Source organism: Schistocerca piceifrons, chromosome 4 (assembly GCF_021461385.2).
Source record: "Schistocerca piceifrons isolate TAMUIC-IGC-003096 chromosome 4, iqSchPice1.1, whole genome shotgun sequence".
NCBI classification, from domain to species: domain Eukaryota; kingdom Metazoa; phylum Arthropoda; class Insecta; order Orthoptera; family Acrididae; genus Schistocerca; species Schistocerca piceifrons.
The window spans coordinates 145700821-145720363 of record NC_060141.1 but is presented as its reverse complement, the minus strand read 5'-3'; the positions used below and the strand labels follow the sequence as shown (position 1 = coordinate 145720363).

Genomic DNA, 19543 nt, shown 5'->3' with positions numbered 1-19543 from the left:
AAAAGTATTGCTTCGAGTACCTACTTATTTCACAAGTAGAGAGAGAGAGAGAGAGAGAGAGAGAGAGAGAGAGAGTCTTATATGCTCCTTTAACTAGCGTCATTCTTCAGAGAGGGAATTTTTAGAGATTCCAGTAGCCATCTAACCAGCACATTCATAAAATAAGTCGACTCGTGTAAAAGAAGTGGGAAAGTTGCACACATACTTCACCACTTTAACTCGTCCAAACCGTTAGAACTGGCCACCCAAATGCGCCAGACCTGAATGCAATGGAACACATCTGGGACATGATTGAACATGGCGTCAGAGGTCATTGCCCCTCCCTGGAATTTATGGTAATTGAGGTGACTTGTGTGTGCACATGTGGTGCTTCCCCCCTCCAGCGACCTACTAAGGCCTCATTGCTTCCATGCCATGATGCCTCGCCGCTGTTATCTGTGTCAAAGTTGGACAGTTATTGCGTGGGTGGTCATAACCTTCTGGCTGGTCAGTGTACGTACACACACACACACACACACACAAGATCAATTTTATATACATAGAAGCGAGAAGTTCGTGGAATTTATTTCAGTTTTCGCGGAGCACTCAAAACATGTAATGACAAGACTAGGTTACTGAGACACAAAGCATTTTTAGTCCTCCTCCTCATCCTCTTCGTCATCCTCGTCATCCTCCTCGTCCTCGTCCTCTTCGCTGCTCCCACTCTCGTCCTCATCGCTCTCCTCCTCGGAGCCAGACTCCTCCTCCTGCTGCTGGACAGCCTCCAGCCGGCCCTTCCAGACGGCAGCTGCTGCTGCTATGTCCTCCTCAGTCTTGCACCAGCTGTAGGCTCCGCGACGCATCGTCTCCATGAAGGCGCACCACTCGGCGCGCTCCAGGTCGGCCGCCTCGCCCTCTTGGACTTCGGCATTGCGTTTGGAGATGTCGCACACGGCGTCTACCGAATCGCCGATCCAGCGGGCCCATTCCTGCGCCAGTGAGACACAGCCGTCCAGCCACTGGGTGTATTCAGTGGCATCTAGCACAGGTGGTGGTTCAGGCTGCGGGATGTCCAGTTCTGGCTGCAGGTCGGCTGCCACAGCTTTGGACAGAGCGACGATGGCGTCCCGCGTCTCCTGCTGCAGTGGAATGCCGTCCTCTAATTCGGCCATCCGGCGCAGCTTACGTGCTACTGCCGCCTCCACCTTTCTACGATCTTCCGACACGTCCTCCCCATCTCCGTCAGCAGACAAAACGTCCGTAGTTGGAGCACGTAATGTGAGCTTTTGCAGTACTTTGCATAATGAGACCTTGGGCATTGCCTGTTGGGGATACAGCGAGACTAGAGCACTGAGCACCGACACCCGCTTCTCGACTACAGGTTCTGGAGGAGGTGGCTCCTCGATTGGTTCCACTCTGAATCCGTCTCCTTCCGCTGTCACCACGTACGTAGTTTCAGAACCCTGTCTCTTTCCTTCTCCCTCTATAATTTCTCCCTCTTCTTCTTCTTCTTCTTCTCCTTCTTCACCTTCTTCCTCTTCGCCTTCCTCTCCAGGCTCGCCTTCTTCTCCACCTTCTCCCTCTTCTCCCTCTGACGATTCGTCCGGAGGGCCTTCTGGGGGCTCATTTGGGGGTCCAGTGGCATCTCCCTCTTGGGGGCCATCTGGCGGTTCATCTGCCGGTTCGTCTGAAGTTTCATCTGGCTGGTCGTCTGGTGGCTCTTCTTCTGGTTCTTCTGCAGTTTCCTGCTGTTGGCCTTCATCATCCACTGGTTCTTCACTTTTGGTTTTCTTTGCCTGTTTTCCTTTCTTATCTTCTGCTTCCACTTCCTCTGCACCTTTATCTTTCTTCTTTCCTTTCTTAGCTTCTGTTCCTCCATCTTTTTCTATAACTTTCTGTTTACTTTTCCCTTTCTTATCTTCCACTTCTACTATGTCGTCATCTGTACCTTTCTTCTTCTTTTGTGCTTTCTTATCCTCCTGTTCTTCTGCCTCTTCTTCTGCACCTTTTTTCTTCTTTTTCCCTTTCTTATCTTTCTCTTCTTCTTCTACTTCTTCTTCAGCTTTCTTCTTCTTTTTTCCTTTCTTTTCTTCCACTTCTTCTGTCTCTTCTTCTGCACCTTTCTTCTTCTTCTTCTTCTTCTTCTCCTCTTTCTTATCCTCGACTTCTTCTCCCTCATCTTCTACACCTTTCTTCTTCTTCTTACCTTTCTTATCTTCCTCTTCTTCTTCCTCTTCCTCTGCAACTTTCTTTTTCTTCTTTGCTTTTTTACCTTCTGCTTCCTCTTCTTCGTCTCCAGCACCTTTCTTCTTCTTCCCTTTCTTCTCTTTTACTTCCACTTCCTCCTCTGATTCTTCTTCCAGTTCCTCTTCTTTCTTATCTTTCTTTTTCTTCGCTGTAGGCTTTGCTTCCTTTCCTTTCTTGCCTTTCTTCGTTGCTACCTCCTCTTCAGGTTCTTCTTCCTCCTCTTTCTGCTTGGCTTTCTCTTTTGGCTTGGCCTTCCCTTTCTCTTTTGCTTTCTCTTTTGCCTTACCTTTCTTCTTAGATACCCCCTCATCAGATTCTTCTTCTTCTTCGTCCTCCTCTTTCTGCTCTGGCTTCCCTTTTGGTTTAGCCTTACCTTTCTCTTTCGGTTTCTCCGCTGGCTTGGCCTTTCCCTTCGCTGGTTCTTTTTTCCCTGGCTTCTTGCCTTTCTTGATGGGTTTCTCCTCCTCAGATTCTTCCTCACTGGACTCAGAGGAGGAGCCTGAGATGCTCTGCGCGTCTTTGACGACGAGGTCGACCCAGACAGCAAGGCGCTCAGAGAGCGCAACGAGCAGCTTGGCGACGCGCTGACGCTCATCGGGCTTCTTGGGTGGTTTGCCTGCGGCAGCTGCCAGCCGCTGCAGGATGGCCTTCGCCAGTTGGCGTTCGCGCTGTGTCTGCGGCCGGCCTGCCCCCACCTGCGAGCTCAGGAAACGTGAGATGTGCGCTGCAAACTTGGCCGCAAATTCCCTGCTCCACTTCTCGTTGGCTCTCGCACCCGCTGCCCTCGCTCCACTTGGCGGCTTCTTGCTGGTGACCACTTTAGGCCGCCCCTTGCCCTTTTGTTTCCTTCTGTCCCTGCCCTTCCCTTTGCGCTTGCGCTTGCCCTTTCCCTTGCCCTTACCCTTGCCTCTTCGGCGGCTGCCATCTATACGGCACCGGCACTGTTCCCGCATCTCGAGTTGCTCTCGGAGCCTTGCACGGGACACCGCTGTCATCGCCCGCCTGTCAGCAAAACAACAAGTTTAGTGCTATAAGATGCCAGACACGTATAATGTGCTACAAGTAGAGTTACCACATACATTCGTGTCTTTATGGAATCTTTAAGATAGATGGAAAAAGTATTTTGCTAATCGGATAACTTGCATTGTTCATAGTTTCTGTACGACATATGTACATAATGCGCTTCAAAATACTTTTCAGAGACTTGTCCATTATCTGACATACGTTTTCTGAATTTACCTCGCGGCGCTGTTTTCGTTTTAATGACGACAATATGTTAAATATGGCATGAACGTACACATTATTCTATACTGCAAGTCAGTCCATTATCTAGACCTATATTTAAAATTCACATTACTTGGCTGCGCCAACTCACAAACCGTGTTATTATCCTGAACACAACTTTGATTACGTGCCACGCTACAAATCGGGCTACAGATGTAAACAAGGTTAGAGGGGCCGCGGGAAGTGGATGTCCAATATTAAACTCTAGCTGCAAAATTCATTTCATACTTAGTAGCGGCGGGACAATGACACATGCAATTACGAGTCTGATTAATGTTTCTGCAATAGACCATATGGACAGTGGTTACGGTACTGCAGAAAAGGGGAATTAGTAGAGGCTCCCGAACAAGGTTCTTTTGTGCTTCAGTCTAATTCACATGTTATATGAATAATTGCAATTTATTCTGCTGTACTACACAACGTCAATATATATAAAATGTTAGGAGTAGAGTAATTTTTACTACAGATCTAGCTTGTGTTCTCGTGTCCCTAAGGTACAGTGTTTAACACAAAACCTGGGCACCGGCCCGCCACTGCCCTCGCCCCCACCCTGCAGCACTCCCAACGCCTTCTCCAGTCCCATCTTGACCGATTCACCACTTGGTGCAACCAGTGGTTGCTTAAGGTCAATCCTTCCAAAAACCCAGGCGATCATAGCAGGCAAAACCACCCCTTCCTTCCGCCTCCTCGATTTCTATGGCGTCCTATCGCCCTCACCCCCACCCTTAAGTACCTCGGTGTCACTCTTGACCGTCGCCTCTCCTGGACCCCCCACCTCCGGACAATCCAAGCCAAGGCACGCTCCCGACTCCATCTCCTCTAGCTCCTTTCTGGCCGTACATGGGGACTGGACCCTTCCACCATCCTCCATACCTATAAATCCCTCATCCGCCCTATCCTCTGCTACACCCACCCTGCCTGGATCTCCGCTCCCGCTACCTTTTGCAAATCCCTTCAGATCCTAGAACACCATGCTCTTCGCCTCACCTATCGCATCCGTCTCCCCTCCCCCACACGGATCCTGTACGGCCTTATTCCGTTCCCCCACCTCCTCCTTTTCGTCGAACGGATACGGATCCTCTGCACCTCCCGTAAACTCGATCCTCCTCACCCGCTTGTCTCTCCCATCCTCTCCCACCCTCGTCCACTGTCGCGTCTGAATTTCCACGTCCCACCTGCTCTCCATCTCTCCACTCTCCACACCCTCTTCCAAGGTGGCTTCCGCCATCTCCCCCTCCCTGATGATACCCTCCTCCCCTCCATCTACCCCTCCTACCAACTTTGATACTCCCTCCCTCTTCCTGTGTTTGTTGCTATGGGCACCCTCTCTCCCTTCTCTCCCCCTTCCCTCCCTCCTTCCTTTCTCGCCACTCCTCCCCCGGGCTTCGCCTATCCCCATACCCTCATTCCTCCTACCATCTCCTCTGCCATTGGCGTCTTTGCTCTCCCCTCTCCCTCCCCCACCCCCTTCTTCCCCTCTTGGCAGGTCCCCGGACTCGCACACGTTAAGTGGACATTTGCGCCGGAAATCATCACCATCAGTTTCTCGTGTGTGTGCCAACGTGTTTGTGGTTTAGTGTTTTTCGCCGTCACGCTCCTTCGTTCACCTGTACCGTCTAAGTCGTCAGTGTTTTACGCAGTGCCGACAGTTTTTCGTGTTTTTTCTCGTCGAGTGTGAACGGCTTCGTGTTATTTTTTGTGTGTCTACTGTTTTTTGCTCCCACTTTGTTCTGTATCTTCTGTGTCTCCATTGTATTTTCTCTGTAAAACTTGCCATCTTATTGTAAGGAGTCAAATAACAATAAAGAAAAAAAAAAAAAAAAACGGGCCACTGGAGAGACTAAGTTCGAGTAAAGCCAGCCATTCCTAAGAATTCTAAGTCCCGACATATGCACGATTTCACACCATTGTAGAATGCTAAAGAGTCTGGAGGAGGTGTTGTCCCCCTCTAGAGCTGTTCCAGTAGCGTTATCAGCTGGTGGTCTTGTGATAAAGAGCACAAAGTGTAGCCGCGAGTTCGAGTCCACATGTTTCCCTAGTTTTTAAACCGCATTTCTGCTAAAGTTATCAGTCTGATGGAACCTCAAGCGTAATATTCTTCACTTTCTAGCCCACAAGTAAGAGCAAAAAGTTCCAGAAACAATTTTGCGAATCCGCTCGTGGCTACATCAAGACCAGAGCAGTATACGCTGGGCAGTTTACCCGCCGCACCGCGGCCACAGGCCGCCAACAACCAGTGACAACCGAAGAGCGACTGCATGTCGATCGCTGTCCGCCCAGATGACGGGGGGCCAGCGCTATGAGCGCATTTATCAATTGCAGTTTGGGAGAAGAGACCAAACAGCGAGGTCATTGGTCCCATCGGATTAGGGAAGGACGGGGAAGGAAGTCGGCCGTGCCCTTTCAAAGGAACCATCCTGGCATTTGCCTGGAGCGATTTAGGGAAATCACGGAAAACCTAAATCAGGATGGCCGGATGTGGGATTGAACCGTCATCTTCCCGAATGCGAGTCCAGTGTGCCAGGCGGCCGGAGTGGACGAGCGGTTCTAGGCGCTACAGTCTGGAACCGCGGGAGCGCTGCGGTCGCAGGTTCGAATCCTGCCTCGGGCACAGATGTGTGTGATGTCCTTCGGTTAGTTAGGTTTAAGTAGTTCTAAGTTCTAGGGGACTGATGACCACAGCAGTTAAGTCCCATAGTGCTCAGAGACATTTTGAACCAGTGTGCTAACCACTGTGCCACCTCGCTCGGTTGCAATTTTGTTGTTTGAAGTTCTAGTATTTAGCTTGCAGTTACGTAGTGGATTTTTTTAATACTTGGAACTTGGGAACGTTGAATAAGCGTTGTAAAACAGAGTCACAACTGGAATGAAGTCTCACATTTGCGACATACTTTTCCCTTTGGGTTTAATAGAGGAGGCGAAGGCACTGGTGGCAGCTAGAATCCTATGTATTGAGTGTGTGGGCGAATACTTTCAGACAAAACAGGTAAGGAAAGGATTTTCTTGTTTCAAGAAAGATTGTCCTGGAATAAATGGGTTTCAGCATCGCGCCCTGCCAACAACATTGACAAAACTCAAAAATGCAGTACTTGAGAGATCAACTTACAGAAATCGTTATATAAAACTTATACTGAAATAGTATAAGCACTCCGTCCGACCGCCGTGTCATCCTCGATGGAGGATGCGGATAGGAGGGGCGTGGGGTCAGCACACCGCTCTCCCGGTCGTAAGATGTTATTCTTGACCGAAGCCACTACTATTCGGTCGAGTAGCTCCTCAATTGGCATCGCGAGGCTGAGTGCACCCCGAAAAATGACAACAGCGCATGGCGGCCTGGATGGTCACCCACGCAAGTGCCCATCACGCCCGACAGCGCTTAACTTCGGTGATCTCACGGGAACCGGTGTAGCCACTGCGGCACGGCCGTTGCCCCACTGAAATAGTATAAGCTTGCTTTAAATTTAAGTACTGTTGGCAGTAAATTGTATTAAATTTTTCGAGGAGTTGTGACACTGCTCAAATATTACTCAGTGCAAATTGCCGTTTATTGACTGTTGTCGCATTCCTTGCCGCGGTGCGATATGAGGTGGACTGTGACCATTTAAGCGTCGTGCAACATGTGCATTCAATAGGCAAGGTTCAGAAGTCGGGTTTAGGAGTACTACATGCTCTTAATTCAAAGATACCAAAATTAAACGGCTGAATATTACTGCACATTTTCCTGAACAGCATCACTTCGCTCATTTGCAATCCTTTTTAGTGCTATTACTGGTAACGAGTTAGACTCCTGGAAATGGAAAAAAGAACACATTGACACCGGTGTGTCAGACCCACCATACTTGCTCTGGACACTGCGAGAGGGCTGTACAAGCAATGATCACACGCACGGCACAGCGGACACACCAGGAACCGCGGTGTTGGCCGTCGAATGGCGCTAGCTGCGCAGCATTTGTGCACCGCCGCCGTCAGAGTCAGCTAGTTTGCCGTGGCATACGGAGCTCCATCGCAGTCTTTAACACTGGTAGCATGCCGCGACAGCGTGGACGTGAACCGTATGTGCAGTTGACGGACTTTGAGCGAGGGCGTATAGTGGGCATGCGGGAGGCCGGGTGGACGTACGGCCGAATTGCTGAACACGTGGGGCGTGAGGTCTCCACAGTACATCGATGTTGTCGCCAGTGGTCGGCGGAAGGTGCACGTGCCCGTCGACCTGGGACCGGACCGCAGCGACGCACGGATGCACGCCAAGACCGTAGGATCCTACGCAGTGCCGTAAGGGACCGCACCGCCACTTCCCAGCAAATTAGGGACACTGTTGCTCCTGGGGTATCGGCGAGGACCATTCGCAACCGTCTCCATGAAGCTGGGCTACGGTCCCGCACACCGTTAGGCCGTCTTCCGCTCACGCCCCAACATCGTGCAGCCCGCCTCCAGTGGTGTCGCGACAGGCGTGAATGGAGGGACGAATGGAGACGTGTCGTCTTCAGCGATGAGAGTCGCTTCTGCCTTGGTGCCAATGATGGTCGTATGCGTGTTTGGCGCTGTGCAGGTGAGCGCCACAATCAGGACTGCATACGACCGAGGCACACAGGGCCAACACCGGGCATCATGGTGTGGGGAGCGATCTCCTACACTGGCCGTACACCACTGGTGATCGTGGAGGGGACAATGAATAGTGCACGGTACATCCAAACCGTCATCGAACCCATCGTTCTACCATTCCTAGACCGGCAAGGGAACTTGCTATTCCAACAGGACAATGCACGTCCGCATGTATCCCGTGCCACCCAACGTGCTCTAGAAGGTGTAAGTCAACTACCCTGGCCAGCAAGATCTCCGGATCTGTCCCCCATTGAGCATGTTTGGGACTGGATGAAGCGTCGTCTCACGCGGTCTGCACGTCCAGCACGAACGCTGGTCCAACTGAGGCGCCAGGTGGAAATGGCATGGCAAGCCGTTCCACAGGACTACATCCAGCATCTCTACGATCGTCTCCATGGGAGAATAGCAGCCTGCATTGCTGCGAAAGGTGGATATACACTGTACTAGTGCCGACATTGTGCATGCTGTGTTGCCTGTGTCTATGTGCCTGTGGTTCTGTCAGTGTGATCATGTGATGTATCTGACCCCAGCAATGTGTCAATAAAGTTTCCCCTTCCTAAGACAATGAATTCACGGTGTTCTTATCTCAATTTCCAGGAGTGTATGATGAGCTTATGTTAACTTCTTAAGTAGACGTTAACGTCTGAGCCCTAAGAAAAGACATACTCGACCAAACGGCAGTGTCAACATAATATATTTCTACATATTGAGGTGGCGGGTATCATTCCGGATGTCGACGCAGCTCTTGCACGATATTTCGACAACTTAACTTGTTGTCTTGCCGAAACATTGTGCAAGAACGACGCTGATATCCAGCAGAATACCCGAGACCTCAAGAGTAAGCAGATCGTCGGGAAATCTGAAGAATTAAATAACATATTTCATATGGTGGCTGAAAAAGTGTGTTGTGTGCTACGAACACCTTCCCAAGAGTGTTTTCAATGGCAGCTCGTATTAGTTGTCAACATTGAGATACATCTCGGCGCAGTGTAAAGAAAACGACCAACAGAAATGCCCCGTATGTTGGTACTACACGATAATGCACTCTGCTGACGTCACGAACAAAAATTTTCAGGAATTTGTTTGGAAAGTCATACCTCACGCACTTATTCTTCTGATCTTATGCCCTGAAATGTTTATCCTTCCCGCTCCTTATCGAGCAATCGTCAAGAAAATTACTTTCCGGAGGAAAATGTGGTTCTAACTTAATTTGACGATATGTTAAATCAGAAGCAGTAGGTTTCTACAGGCATGGAATCGGTAATCTACCTGAGCATTGTCGGACTGCTTTCGATAATATGGAAGAATATACAGGGTTATTACAAATGATTGAAGCGATTTCATGCTCTACAATAACTTTATTATTTGAGATATTTTCACAATGCTTTGCACACACATACAAAAACTCAAAAAGTTTTTTTAGGCATTCACAAATGTTCGATATGTGCCCCTTTAGTGATTCGGCAGACATCAAGCCGATAATCAAGTTCCTCCCACTCTCGGCGCAGCATGTCCCCATCAATGAGTTCGAAAGCATCGTTGATGCGAGCTCGCAGTTCTGGCACGTTTCTTGGTAGAGGAGGTTTAAACACTGAATCTTTCACATAACCCCACAGAAAGAAATCGCATGGGGTTAAGTCGGGAGAGCGTGGAGGCCATGACATGAATTGCTGATCATGATCTCCACCACGACCGATCCATCGGTTTTCCAATCTCCTGTTTAAGAAATGCCGAACATCATGATGGAAGTGCGGTGGAGCACCATCCTGTTGAAAGATGAAAATAGCTCCCTGCTTGCTTTATTCGTCGACTTCCGCGGGCTACGCGTGAAACTTGCCCGCACGCGTTCAACTGTTTCTTCGCTCACTGCAGGCCGACCCGTTGATTTCCCCTTACAGAGGCATCCAGAAGCTTTAAACTGTGCATACCATCGCTGTATGGAGTTAGCAGTTGGTGGATCTTTGTTGAACTTCGTCCTGAAGTGTCGTTGCACTGTTATGACTGACTGATGTGAGTACATTTCAAGCACGACATACGCTTTCTCGGCTCCTGTCGCTATTTTGTCTCACTAAGCTCTCGAGCGCTCTGGCGGCAGAAACCTGAAGTGCGGCTTCAGCCGAACAAAACTTTATGAGTTTTTCTACGTATCTGTAGTGTGTCGTGACCATATGTCAATGAATGGAGCTACAGTGAATTTATGAAATCGCTTCAATCTTTGGTAATAGCCCTGTATAGGGTGCCCAGGAGAAATGGTAAACATTCAGGGACACGACAAGAAACGATCTTTCAAAGCAAAAAAGTCTAGTAGACATGGGCTCTTAGATGCAGACTTTAAAAGCTATGAGTACTTTTTTATATTCGATACTGTGAAAGAAATTTCTTCTACTGTAAGCCCTTTGTTTCTGGATTTTGGAATGAGGTGGTATGGTCAAAAACAAGAAATAGTTGTCTAGTAGTCGTAGGCCCTAAAATGAAAACCTTGACTAGTTGATTAGAAGAGATACATCAGCGAAGAGAAAGAAGACCTCAGAGCTCTTGAAATATGCATCTTGCAGTTCATGCCTACTCGGCTTTTTTGCTTCGAATGATGGCTGTTGTCATGTCCCGGAATATTGTCAGTTTCTCACTGGGCACCCTGTATTATTGACAATTAATTTGTCTCTGACTATTAACATTTAATTTAATAAACTAATGCAAAATGCATTAAAAATATGAACTGTACTAATAGAAATCAGTTACAACTTCCCACCATAACTTTATGACAAAAGATAAATTTCATAAAACCTGAAGTATATGCAGTATGATTGTGCCTTTATTGGCACGAATTAGTAGGATGTTACACATTTTTTACTTCGAAACGGTCTATGTTTACTTGCTGTCATATTTCATACTCAGGTAGAGTGAAAAATTCCTAATTCGTAAATAAACTCGTGAATTCGCAGTTACCAAAAATTATGTTGGCAGATTTGGAAACACGCATTTTCAGTGGCAGTATCGACGTTTCTTGCGTCTTTGAGACTGTGGTGTCACCGCCAGACACCACACTTGCTAGGTGGTAGCCTTTAAATCGGCCGCGGTCCGTTAGTATACGTCGGACCCGCGTGTCGCCACTATCAGTGATTGCAGACCGAGCGCCGCCACACGGCAGGTCTAGAGAGACTTCCTAGCACTCGCCCCAGTTGTACAGCCGACTATGCTAGCGATGGTTCACTGACAAATTACGCTTTCATTTGCCGAGACGATAGTTAGCATAGCCTTCAGCTACGTTATTTGCTACGACCTAGCAAAGCGCCATTACCAGTTACTATTGATGCTGTAAAACATGTACCGCCAAGAGCGATGTTCACCAATTATGGATTAAAGTTAAGTATTCCAGCAGCTACGTACGTTTTTTGCTATTCTAATTTCCTTGACCTGTTCCAGACCTCACGCCAGCCTGCGTGAGCTAAAACGCGTGCCTTTCGGCTTCCTCTCATAGTGGGTTGGCTCTCTTGCCAATCCACAACAGAGACGATATTTGATGGAGAAGATGTGTTAAGATTTCCTTATAATTTTTTTGATATGGCTGCTTGCAGCTCTGTCACAGAAAGAATAAAAATCTGAGCTTCAGGAAGACTGGAACCACGAGACACAGCTGTCTTCGCTCTATACCCGACCACATTGCCTCAGAGCTAGAGATGAACAGTGGTATGCGTCTCCCCCTTATTGTCCCAGTGCTGTCTAGAACAGATAAATCGCAATGTAAAATACGGGATTAGTTGCACTTTTGTCGTGGAACGACTTTCCAGGACTCAAAATCATAAATTGTCAACCTTATGTCACACTTTCAGTGAAACTCACTCTGGTTATTCCATAGAAATGTCACTCGCGTTCCTGTAACTATGTTGAGGAACTACAGTGTTGTTACTAATAATACTCACATGCACCAACTGCAAAATAAAGATCATAAGTCAATAGTTGTCACAGTTATTGGTGCTTTACTGTCTTGGGCGTACTGAAAACTAAAAAGCTCAATCACCAGGAGGGATTCCCTTTTTTTGGAGTGTTCCAGTGACGATACTGAAACATTTAAGAGCAGGTCACACCACGGAAAGAACACTTCAAATTTAAAAGAAAGCAAAATCCCCAAGATTGGCAAAGTTTTGCAGAAGTTCGAAATATAGAGCGTGCTTCAATGCGAGATCTTTTAATAATTTCCACAACGAAACTCTCTCTCGGAATCTGGCAGAAAACCAAATGACATTCTGGATATATATAAAGCACACCAGTGGCAAGTCGCAGTCAATACCTTCCCTGTGCGATAACAACGGCGAAGTCACTGAAGACTGTGCCACTAAAGCAGAGTTATTAAACACGGTTTTCCGAAACTCCTTCACCAAAGAAGACGAAGTAAACATTCCTGAATTCCAATCAAGAACAACAGCGAATATGAGAAACACAGAAGTAGATATCCTCGGTGCCGCAAAGCAGCTTAAATCACTTAATAAAGGCAAGGCCTCCAGTCCAGATTGTATACGAGTCAGGTTCCTTTCAGTGTATGCTGATACAACAGCTCCATATTTAACAATTATAATGCTCGCTCATAGAAAGATCCGTACCTAAAGACACCTTTTTCCCTTTATTGAGTTTCGATTCCCCCCGAAGGGGGCGGGCTGGCAGCAGCGCAGTATGCCGCTCTTCAACATACAGAATTTGTTTTAACAAGAGGAAGATAATAAATAATAAAAACAGGCGATAAAATCGGAGACTTAAATGGTAACATGGCGGAAAAAAATCGTGAAACTTAAAACATAGAAACAAAGGGATGATGATGCTCATAAAATACATATGAAGCAAACAGGTAAAATAATAGACAAACAATTAGAAAACACGGCGACAGTCTGGTTTCTGTTCGCAAGAGACATAAAATTCACACCCAGCGACAGCATGATATCTGTTCGCAACACTTAGGAAAGCCGAAAAACACTGAACATTCACTTGAACACTGCACTAAAAAGTTGGCAAATATGACAAATCACAGTCGAGGGCAGCTGGGGGGAACCTGGGCAGATGATGGGAAAATAAAAGGGGGGAAGGAGAGGAAAAACGAAAGGGTGGGAAAGACACCATATTTAGCAATTATATACAAACGATCGCTCACAGAAAGTTCCGAACCTGAAGACTGGAAAACTGTTCAAGTCAAAACAACACCCAAAAAGGGAAATAGGAGTAATCCGCTGAATTACAGGCCCATATCACTAACGTCGATTTGCAGTAGGGTTTTGGAACATATACTGTGTTCGAACATTATGAATTATAAGGTTCATTCAAATGAAACCTGGTCAGTGCGTCAACCTTTGCCTTACACGTAAGGTGGCACCACGTAACTGCTGGTATGTTGGCGCCATGTATTGGCAGAGAGACCGACGCGTGCGCACCGTTTGATGTTGCATAGCGCCAATGTGGTTTCACGCCGAAGAGAAGGTGGTTACACAAGTTGTCGTCCACTACCGAACATGCAGACGAGTAAGCAGGAACAACGAGGAGTGATTCGATTTTTGACGGCGGAGGGAGTTGGAGGCCGTCAAATGTATAGACGGATGAAGTCTGTGTACGGTGCGTACAGTCTGAGTCAAGTGTTGTGGAATGGCGCACGCGATTCCTAGAGCGGAGTGAGTCACTGGAAGACGATGCTCGTCCTGGACAAGCTCGTCATGTCATCACATCGGAAATGGTTGCGGAAATGAATGCTTTAGTCTTGGACAACTGCAGAACCATCTTGGACGAGCTCCATCGGTTACTGGATATTAGCGTGGGCACCGCCCACATCACAATGCATAAACACTGGAACTTTCGAAAAATCTGTGAACAGGGGTTCCGCACCAACAGGGGTTCCGCACCAACCGACCTCCGAACAGCCCAATACTCGAGTGGCGCTGTGTTTGAGTCATCTGCAACGTTATCATGAGGAGGAATACGGCTTATGCCAACAAATGCACACTCGTATTACAGATACATCATGTTTTATTAAAGTAGACTTTCATTGCAAGGTTATTGTGTTATGTTCTATTTCATTTGTATTAGTACAGTTCATGTTTTAATATAATTTTACATCAATTTATTGAACTCAGTGCTGGAAGTTAGAAAGCTATTAATCATCAACAATACAGTGTGTCATAAGACGATGGCCAATATTCAGGGATATGGCAGGAACGATCATTTGAATAAAAAAAAAGTCTAGTAGGCACAAGCTGTAACATACATACCTTGAGATGTCATCTTCATCTTCGATACTGTAAAACAAATCTCTTCTACTGCAATGTCTTTGCTTTCCATATTGTGCAAGGTTGTAGTATGGACCGAAACAAGAAAAAAGACCAGAAAACATGAGCTCTAAAGAGCATACGATAAGGGCTATGAGCACTTGATCAGCTTCACTACTGTGGAACACATCTCTTCTACTGAACAAACGTTCATCAGTCTTAAGGTAAGCACCTTAGAGCCCATATTTACTAGACTTTTTTGCTTTGAATGATCGTTCCTGTTATATCCCTAAATATTTACCACTCCTACTGGTACACCTGTATAATGTTTCACATTATCTAAAACAGACTGAAAATGCTCAGGTAGTTTACCGATTTTGCGCCAGTAGAAACCTACTGCTTCTGAATTAAAGATGTCATCAAACTAGGTTTGAACTCCTTTTCGTCTGGAAAGAAAGTTTCTTCACGGTTGTTCGATAAGGAGAGGGAAAGATAAACATTTGTGGGCGTGAGGTCAGAAGATTAAGTGCATGAGGTATGGCTTCACAATCAACATCAGGAAAGCGCATTATCGTGTAGTACCAAAATACGGGCCATTTCTGTCGGTCGTTTTCCTTACACTGCGCCGAGATGTAATACGAGCTGCCATTGAAAAAACTCTTGGAATAGTGTTCGTTGTACACAAAACACTTTTTCAGCCACCATATGAAATACATTATTTAATTCTTCATACTTTCCCGGCGATCTGTTTACATCTTGAGGTGTCAGGTATTCTGCTGGATATTGCTCTTGCAAGATGTTTTTGCAAGACAACAAGATAAGTTGTCGAAATATCGTGCAAGAGCTGCGTTGATATCCGGAAAGATACCCGACGCCACAAGAGGTCGAAAAATGTTATGTTGACAGTATCCTTTGCTCGAGTAGACGTCTTTTGTTAGGGCTCAGACGTTAACGTCTACTTAAGAAGTTAACATACGCTCATCATAACTCGTTACCAGTAATAGCACTAAAAAGGAATGCAAATGAGCGAAGTGATGCTGTTCAGGAAAATGTGCTGTAATATTCTGCCGTTTAATTTTGGTATCTTTGAATTCGAGCATGTAATACTCCTAAACCCGACTTCTGAACCTTGCCTATTGAATGCAAATGTTGCACGACAGTTAAATGGTCACAGTCCACCTCATATCGCACTGTGGCAAGGAATGCGAAAACTGTCAATAAACGGTAATTTGTCACTGAATAATACTTGAGCAGTCTCACAACTCCTCGAAAAAGTAATAGAATTTACTGCCAACAGTACTTAAATTTAAAGCAAGCTTATACTATTTCAGTGGGGCAACGGCCTTGCCGCAGTGGCTACACCGGTTCCCGTGAGATCGGGCGTGGTCGGCACTTGGATGGGTAACCATGCAGGCCGCCATGCGCTGTTGCCATTTTTCGGGGTGCACTCAGCCTCGTGATGTCAATTGAGGAGCTATTCCACCGAATAGTAGCGTTAAAGGCTTTCCCGGCGTACTGATTGTTCCATAAAAACACGGGAGAATATCGCGGCAGGACGTTACTGATATCCGGCAGTCCCCTCTTGTTTTTATGCAACGAATAGTAGAGGCTTCGGTCAAGAATACCATCTTACGACCGGGAGAGCAGTCTGCTGACCCCACGCCCCTCCTATCCGCATCCTCCACCGAGGATGACATGGCGGTCGGATGGTCCCGGTGGGCCACTCGTGGCCTGAAGACGGAGTGCTTATACTATTTCAGTATTACTTTTATAGAACGGTTTCTGTAAGTTGATATTTCTCTCAAGTATTGCACTTTTGAGTTTTGTCACTGTTCTTGCCAGGGCGCGATGCTGAAACACATTTATTCCAGGAAAATCTTTCTTGAAACAAGAAAATCCTTTCCTTACCTGTTTTGTCTGAAATCACTCGCCCACACACTCAGTACATAGGATTCTAGCTGCCACCAGTGCCTTCGCCTCCTCTATTAAAGCCAAAGCGAAAAATATGTCGCAAATGTGAGACTTCATTCCAGTTGTGACTCTGTTTTACAATGCTTATTCAACGTTCCTCCAAGTTCCAAGTATTAAAAAAATCCACTACGTAACTGCAAGCTAAATACTAGAACTTCAAACAACAAAATTGCAATTGATAAATGCAGTCATAGCGCCGGCCCCGGTCACCTGGTCGGACAGCGATCGACATGAAGTGGCTCGTCGGTTGTCACTGGTTGTCGCCAGCCTGTGACCGCGGTGCGGCGGGTAACTGCCCGGCGTATACTGCTCTGATCTTGACCTAATCACGAGCAGATTCGCAAAATTGTTTCTGGAAGTTTTTGCTCTTGCTGGTTGGTTAGAAAGTGAAACATATTAAGTTTGAGGTTCCTTCAGACTGATAACTTTAGCAGAAATGCGTTTTAAAAACTAGGGAAACATGTGGAGTCGAACTCGCGACTTCGTGGCTTCGTTTCGCGAGTCTTATCGCTATACCAGGAGCTCAAACACCATGGAAACAGCTTTAGAGAGAGACAACATTTCCTCCAGACATATTCTACAATATTGCCAAATCGTGCATATGACCTAACTCTGAATTCTAAGGGGTGACCGATTTATTGGTTACTTTAAGTGATTGATTCGGACTTGCGGTGGCCGGCTGGCGGCCATGTTTTGTGTCTAAGACTGTAGCTTTCAGTTTCAGGAAAAACAATGTGTCGTAAAATGCTGTGCAAACTAGGCTGTGACAGGAGAACAAAACTTGTAAGTGCGAGGCTGCTGAATTTCCTTGTGGGGAATGGCTGTGGTATCATGGAAAACGGAGTAGATGCTGTCTTCCAGGAGGTTTCCGTCTGTGCATCAAACTAATCTACACACTACGAGATGTAATGCTACATACCATCCCAGAGGACAACCATAAAACAAGTCGTTGCAGATAATAAGATTTGTTATCTTATTTACACGTCGAGTAAGAAAGCATGTCTTCAATATGAGACAAAAGTCGCAGTAACTTTGCTACTAGCATGGCCAGCTTACTTTAGAGAAGCACGAAGTCCTCTGAGAATACTGAAGTCAAATTAAATGTCATCCATATTCATTCGTTCTTTGGGTAGACTTGTATGTAAAGTAATGATGGACGTTTTATTTGGCAGAAGCTTGATATTTTGTTGTGACGGACGATACATGGAGAATATACGAAAAGTGTTCGCATATTAATCAAAAAAGGAGAAGTTACATTTTTATATTTGCTTGTAGCAATAATCAAGCAATGAAGAGACGAAGCCTTTCAGTGCAGCATCCAAGACGTTAGTCGAGCAACGAAGAGGTAAAGAAGAGGAATATAAATCTTCATTGAATGAATTACGTCCAACCCAACCAGGACCATGGGGAGAATAATTGCGATTTGTCCTACAATCAGGACTATATGGCATTGTCCCTTCACCTGCTTGCAGAAGGTTCGTGTTTTGTATGTTTGATGGCAATGGCTTTCTCGATGACCATGGCGTACAACGTAAACGGACATCTCCATAAAGTGCGTCAGCAGAATTTTATCCGAGAGAGGGGCAAGGTATTGAGATTGCCGTTTTTTATATAACTGATTGGATGAATTTAAAAACTTGTCTTGCCCCAAGAACTAAATTTGACAGGGAACATGCTAAACTTATCGCATCTAAACTTATTGCATCTCAAGTGACCGATAGTTATTTATTATTACTTTTAAGGAAGATTACTTTGATATCCAAACGCTAAGCACATTTCAATACTATATGCAAAGCTCATCATCTTATATCATTAATATGAATATGGATCTAAAATTATATCCTCGTATGATTAAGTCCATAGTCAACAACGAGTAATGAAAACAGCTAGAAAATATTCACATAAAATTTATTCATATTCCATAAATTTTTGGTTGACACTAACTATTAAAAATCTTAAACACACAAAAAGTTGGAACGATTGAGAAAATTCTTTTGCTTACCAACAAAAATTGCCATGTTAATGCTTTCTGAAATCGAGAAATAAGGAACAGAGAAAAAAAAACTTATTCAATTTTGATGATGTGTGCATCACTTTTTGCATACAAAACGTCACATATGATAATGTTTATGGGTTTACTGCATGAGTTTCATACTTTATATTTTTTGATTTTTACTGGCATAACTAAAGTTGAATAAAATACGTATTGGAAGCTACAGTTTTTGGATTGGTGGGAGAAAATGTATCGCCAGGTCAGCATTGCACTAGTGTGTGGGAACTCCCCCAAACCACACCAAACCGGTCGGTAGCAGTGACTTTTTAACAGCCTACTACTGAACCAAGGAAGTCGTCGTCTTCCCTTTTTCACGTTATTATGCAGCCATATCAACTGGACTGCAGAATTCTCAGCTCTACAGATGCATATGGCACACCATATAACTTGAAGAGGCCTCTATGTCTCGAGAGGATTTCTTTTCGACCTTGAAATTTCACACTTTTTTCTTCTCTTCTAGTGCGGAAAATGGTACTTTCTTTTTGCAGTGACGTACTTGACTCTATAAATTACGTGTGGATTTGCACACCAAGAGTAAAAAATAGCAAACTTCTGTTGTGAATCCATTGTGCAGTAAATGGAGGCTCATCTTACAAGGGTATCACATGGCAATACAACTTTTTGTAGTTATTTATGTTTATGGTATGTGAAGTTCGGAACTCAAGTATGCCCCTCCCAAAGCATTTCGATGCAACTCTCTAAAACTGTAGAGAAAATCGACTTTGAAGTATTCCAACCACGTTTAATATGCTAAAATAAGGTACATATTTTTCGATGAGCGGTGTGCCTCTGTGGTAGAGTGCTCGCTGGCAGTCTGGGGTGGGGGGCTTCGGTTCGGTTCCAGGTGGAAACAAATTTGTAAACAAAGATGCTTTCCAAGAAGCGTAGAATATATAAAGCGCACGAGACTTATAATAGGTAGATCGGGTGACGTTCCGGTCATTATTTTTTCGTTTTTTCCGTTTAGTTCGAATATCTCCATCATTTGAAACTCAAACTTATCAAACATACATTAATACAGCTAACTATCATTTTTATGAGAAATTCACGTCTTCCTATTTCTAATTATAGAATTAAAACACAAAAATCAAGTTTGCATTGTAAACAAAAATTCTTAATTACTGATCTAAGATAAAAGATTGTCAATGAAGATAGTATAATTGAA

General features: G+C 45.5%; 1 protein-coding gene and 1 pseudogene across 1 annotated transcript in view; both read right to left on the bottom strand.

Moving 5' to 3' along the window:
* Positions 1–389: 389 nt before the first annotated feature.
* The window catches only part of LOC124795681 (glutamic acid-rich protein-like), a 58730-nt gene continuing 39576 nt past the window's right edge, over positions 390–19543 (bottom strand). Inside the window, exons 4-6 of the mRNA XM_047259762.1 lie at positions 8914–8971; positions 7287–7297; positions 390–3228 (exon numbers count right to left, since the gene is read on the bottom strand). Coding sequence (XP_047115718.1) covers positions 633–3228; positions 7287–7297; positions 8914–8971 — 2665 coding nt within the window. The 3' untranslated portion in view covers positions 390–632. The remainder of the gene's footprint in view (positions 3229–7286; positions 7298–8913; positions 8972–19543) is intronic.
* LOC124796560 lies at positions 6824–6941 on the bottom strand (annotated as a pseudogene).